This window comes from Manihot esculenta, chromosome 17 (assembly GCF_001659605.2).
Source record: "Manihot esculenta cultivar AM560-2 chromosome 17, M.esculenta_v8, whole genome shotgun sequence".
NCBI lineage: Eukaryota > Viridiplantae > Streptophyta > Magnoliopsida > Malpighiales > Euphorbiaceae > Manihot > Manihot esculenta.
In genome coordinates, this window is record NC_035177.2 from 11,315,222 (window position 1) to 11,320,878 (window position 5,657).

The following is a 5,657-nucleotide window of genomic DNA, read 5'->3' on the forward strand; positions in this document are numbered from 1 at the left end:
ACTGATCTTGCGTAGAAACTAATTTGAGTTGAATCGATTTGATACAGTTTAATTTGATTAGGTTCGATCGATTGGGCTTTTTAATAAATTTTTTATTTTTTACACTTTATTTTTAGCATTTTAAAATTTATTTGAAATATTTTAACCTAATGATAGTCTAATCTTTCTGTATTATAGAAAATAATATACTATTATTATTAATTGTTTCAATTCGATTTTATTATATTTTTTAAATAAAACTAAATAGAAATAATTAAAATTTTTAAAAATAAAAATCAAATTGAATAAAATAAAAAATTGAATTGAATTAATTTAATTCAATCAATTTTTTGATTTGAATCGATTTGATCTCTAATTATATAAGCACTTCAATATTTTATATCTAAATAAACTAATTAACTATTAAAATAAATTAAATAAAAATTTTAAAATTTTAAAATATATGAAATATAATTTAAGAGGATATATATGCCCTTCGTTAGAAATTGTTCAAAGCTTAAAAATAAATAAAAAAATATACTAAATTATAACTTATTTCGATTCTAATTCATATGAGGTTGTCATAAGCTTTTTTATTATGCACTCGATTTGTTGTAATTACTTTTATTAATTTGATTGTAATATAATGAAATATTATTTTGATTATTTTATTAAGAGGTGAATAAATAATATAAATTGCTAGACATTAGTCAAAAAGCAATAAAATAAAATATGAGAAATACGTTCCAATTAGAAATAGGGACTTATTTGATATAATTTATAAATTTAAAAGGTTTTATTTAAACTTTTTAGAATTTAAAGAGATTATATTAAAATTTAATATTTTTTTTACCATTCCTATGAACATTATTTTTGTTTATTTATTTATTTATTTTAATTATGTTAATTGGATAAAAAAGAAGCTCAATGTTTTACTTGTCTTCATATTTATTATTTAAATATTTCAATTTTGAATTAATTGTTCTAACATGTTTGCTTGTGTAATTTTGTCTAATTTTAAAATTAACATATAAAATTTAATTTTTATACACATAAAATTTAATTATTACTGTTAATTTAGATTCATGATTATCTTAGTTCATATAGATAAAGATATTTTTATAGTAAAACTGAATTTAATTTTACTTTTATATATAAATTTATTAATATATTTTATATTTTAAATTAAAGTCAAAATAATAAAAAATAAGTTATTTTGTTAATATTTTTTATAAAAAATATTTTCATAATACAAGTTATTTTTTATAAACAAATAGAGTAAAAAATTATTTTGCAGTAATTTTTTTTTTCTACACCAGAAGGAGAAAAATGAAATAAAATAAAATAAAATAAAAATGAAATATGTTAAAATTCAAAAAAGCTAATAGAGAAGGCAAGGAATTATGGACAAAGTTGGCAGCAAAGAAAATGCAAAATTGAGGTAACAAAGGGTTGGAAGAAAGAGACAATAGACGTTTTTGGGAAAATTTCACATTTTAAAAAGTGAATTCCCAACTACACTTATTCTCATACTTTTGACCTTATTTAGCAAAAAATTCTTCCTTACCACTGTCATAATCCTTCAATTACTTCTCTTGCAATTCACTTCTTTATTCCTCTTCATTCACAATTTTTATACATATATGCAATTTTTCACAAATTATTTTTTAATAAAATAACTAATTTCTTATTATTTAGTTGTAATTTTCAAAAAATAAAAAATATATAAAGTTTTATAGTCCTTGCAAGATTTTAAATTTAAAAAATGACCTTTTTTTTCATTTTCTTTAAAAATGAGTTAATTCTTTTTTTTTTTTGCACTCACATGTTTAGACTGATAATAAGTGTATCTGAATAAATTTGAGAGATCTCATGTTCTACTCTCCCAATATCCATTTCAAAAAAAATTCTTTTTTTATCAATAAAAAATTTATTAATAGAAGAAATAATTAGAAAAAACTTTTTCAATAAGTAAAAGGGTGAAATTGAAAAGTATTAAGACCAATGAAGTAAGAAAAGGAAAAAAAAAAAAGAAAATTATTATTATTACTATTATTATTATTATATTGTTGGACTTTCATACATGAATTGATGAAAATTAAAGCCTAGTGGACAAGATTTTAGAGTTAGTGTCAGCTTGTGTAGCTCTCCTTTGCTTGAAGAACCAATGAACCAAAAGGCATGACAAGAAGGAAGCTGGAATCTATCTTTTAACTCAGATTACTAAAATACCCCCATCTTTCATTAACCCCAAAAATAAAATAAAAAATTTAAAAAAAAACCCTAAAATTGTATTGATAATGATACTTAACCATCAAAACAGGTAAAATAAACAAACGACATTGTGAATAACAAAAAAAGTACCAGAATTAAACATATGCAAAAAGGAAATAGTCATGCTAGTTTTCTGACAAAATTTCAGATTAGTTCAGGGACATTCTGGGAATTATGAAATATTTTTAATGAAGTTTCTATTAAAACAGGTGATGCTACACCAACTTTTCATAATCTGCCAAAGCAACAAAGAGAGAGCACATAAGAGAACAGTAAACAAAGGATTCACACAAGAAGGAAAAAAAAAACAAAGAACAACAGAAAAAGAAAAGGAAAAAAGAAATAAGAGAGGAAGATATCTTCAACGTCTTCAACCAATCAATCAAGCACAAATTCCCATGATTTCCTTATCAGATGTATATCATGTGGTTTCTGCAACAGTTCCATTGTATTTTGCAATGCTATTGGCTTACATCTCTATGAAATGGTGGAGGCTTTTCACACCAGATCAATGTGCAGGGATAAACAAATTTGTTGCTAAATTTTCAATCCCACTCTTATCTTTCCAAGTTATTTCTCATAACAATCCTTACCAAATGAATTTGAAACTCATTTTAGCTGACTTTCTTCAGAAGCTATTAGCCCTTCTAGCACTCACTGCTCTCACCAAAATCAGCTCCAGAGGAAGATTGAATTGGATAATTACTGGGTTGTCTCTGTCAACATTGCCCAACACTTTGATTCTGGGAATCCCACTTCTGAAAGCTATGTATGGAGCTGAAGCTGAGTCTCTACTTTCCCAGATAATTGTCTTGCAGAGCTTGGTTTGGTATAATTTGTTGTTGTTTCTCTTTGAGCTCAATGCCACCTATGCAGTTCCAATCACCCCATCTTCAGAAATCACGGGTTGGTTATATTTCAGGTTTTGCATTTCTTTTTCAGGTTCAGAATACCAAACTTGATTTATTGCAAATGAATATTTTAGATCACCCCTTAAAGTTCCTGTTTGAAACAGTGTTTCAATTGTAATCCTGTTCAGTCAAACTTTAGCTATTGAAGATAACTCCAGTGGGCCCCCTAAATATTTCATTTATATTTCCATTTGTTTCTGTCAAGTTCTCTTGACTGTTTATTCAGATCCTTTGAATTTAAATACTATTATATAGTAATCTTTTTTTATTTTTTTTTTTCTGATTCAAGTGGACCATGAGGACCCCCAAGAGGCAGAAGAAAAGGAGGAAGAAGAAGAAGAAGAAGAAGAAACACAAACCAGAACAACTAGGAGAGTAAAAACCATGCTCATTCTCTTGACAGTGGGGAGAAAGCTAGTGAGAAATCCCAATTTCCATGCTACTCTATTGGGTCTTATTTGGGCAAGCATACGCTTCAGGTAATTCTGCAGAAGACTATCACAGAATCAGATGATCTTAATCATTATGTGATCATATTGCAGGAAGATTGATGATAAATTTGTTGATCCTGTCACATGATTGAACTAACAAACAAGCCTGGAAATATTTCAGGTGGGGAGTGAAAATGCCAGAAATTGTTGATAGTTCTATAATGATATTGTCTAATGGAGGGCTTGGCATGGCAATGTTCAGCTTAGGTAAAGTTCTAAAATCTCTAAGCACTTGAACAGAACTTTCTTCAGGAATTCTGATAACTTTTCATTCCATTTTAATAGGTCTGTTCATGGCATCTCGCGCCAGTATAATAGCCTGTGGCGTCCGAATGGCAGTGCTGTCTATGGCAATGAAGTTCACTGCAGGACCTGCTCTAATGGCAGTTGCTTCTCTAGCCACTACACTAAGAGGCACAGTCTTTAAAGTGGCAATTGTCCAGGTACATAAAAATTTTTTTGTTTCTTTTGATCACCATAGAAGGTTAAACAATTGAGTTTTTTTTTTTTTCTTTTTTTTTTTACACTGCAGGCAGCTCTACCACAAGGGATTGTTCCATTTGTGTTTGCTAAAGAATATAATATTCATCCTGATATATTAAGCACAGGGTAACTAATGCTTCTTTTCATCCTAAACAAATTTATAATGTTGAATTCCTAAGTATTGGATAAATTTTATAATACAATCCCTATATGTACAACGGTTGCATTAAGCCATTGATCGTGATGGGTCTCATGTCGGTCCTATCATAATTAATGGTTAGTGGGCAATTGTTGTGCATTTGTATAGAATAATTTTTCTAAGTATTTGGAGATATGATTAACTTGTTTGCAGGGTAATTTTTGGTATGCTTATTGCATTGCCAATTGCATTGGCTTACTACTCGCTTTTAGAATTGTGAAATCCTATATGGAAGAAAAAAAGGCCATTTGAAGTCAGAAAAGATTTCAAAGTATTGATGAAGAAGAAGAACTTTAAGAGTCGCATTCAGTTTGGTGGATTTTTATCTATTTCTCTTCCAATTTTTGAACAGTTTGTTCAAATTTCTTTGTCAAGTATGGCAGATTTTTTTTTTCTTATTTCTCTTCTTCTCATGAAAACGTAAATGTATTTATCAGAAAAATTAACAAGCTAATACAATAATGAAACAGTCATCAGCTGTTAGTAAATGAAGGCTGCATTTATTTCGAAAATATTTTTTATATTATCCAGCATTAAAGAACTCGGCAAAATTGACTAATAGAAACTATTATATGAGTGAAAGGTAAAATTAAATCATTTTTAAGTGAAATGACTTCATTTTCATTTTTTGGAATCTAAAAGTCAATTAATACAATTAAACTTCGGAATCTTATTAACATTGCAACTAAATAATAAAAATATGTTTTTTTTAAAGAAAATAATTATTTTTTAAAAAAATGATTTTGCATAAAATGCCTCTCATTGTAATTGTGGAAAATAAAAAGCATCAGAACAAGTACAGAATGGTGTAACCTGTTATTGTTCAGCTAATTCCATCCTACTAGCTTCCAAGTATCCAATCAGTTAGAAATTCTTGCTTGTCTTAAAATACCCACAACTTTTACCTGAAAAAAATAAATTAGCCAACCTTAGCATTTAAAATAAAGATTAAATAAATTACAAAAAGCTCATTTACTTGTGTAGAAGTATGAAATACTATCATATTCAATTGAATAGAATTTGGCAAGAGAATGAGATAAACTATTTTTCTCTCATTTGATTTCCTTCAATAATTATCCATTCGGTATTTTTATAGAGTGTGTGGGATCCTGTTCCATATCGATAATATAAAGTTTTATATAATAACTAGCATAGAACTATTAAATAACCTAAGTTAATCCTTGGCCACTGTGTCTTTCTGTACCATGCAAATTATGATGCCTTTCTGTACCATGCAAATTGTGATGCTTCCTTTCTCTGTGTGTGAGGAGTGACGGGTATCGAATTCGTCAATTAAAATTGATTCTCTTTTCTAATTTA

At 27.5% G+C, this 5,657-nt stretch overlaps 1 protein-coding gene across 1 annotated transcript; it reads left to right on the forward strand.

The window, feature by feature from the left end:
• The first annotated feature begins 2,572 nt into the window (after positions 1–2,572).
• On the forward strand, positions 2,573–4,804 carry LOC110605566 (auxin efflux carrier component 8). Its single transcript, XM_021744186.2, has 6 exons — positions 2,573–3,159; positions 3,454–3,643; positions 3,777–3,862; positions 3,941–4,098; positions 4,188–4,264; positions 4,491–4,804. Exons 1-6 carry the CDS (start codon positions 2,652–2,654, stop codon positions 4,555–4,557), a joined length of 1,086 nt encoding a protein of 361 aa, XP_021599878.2. The 5' UTR covers positions 2,573–2,651; the 3' UTR covers positions 4,558–4,804.
• Positions 4,805–5,657: the final 853 nt, after the last annotated feature.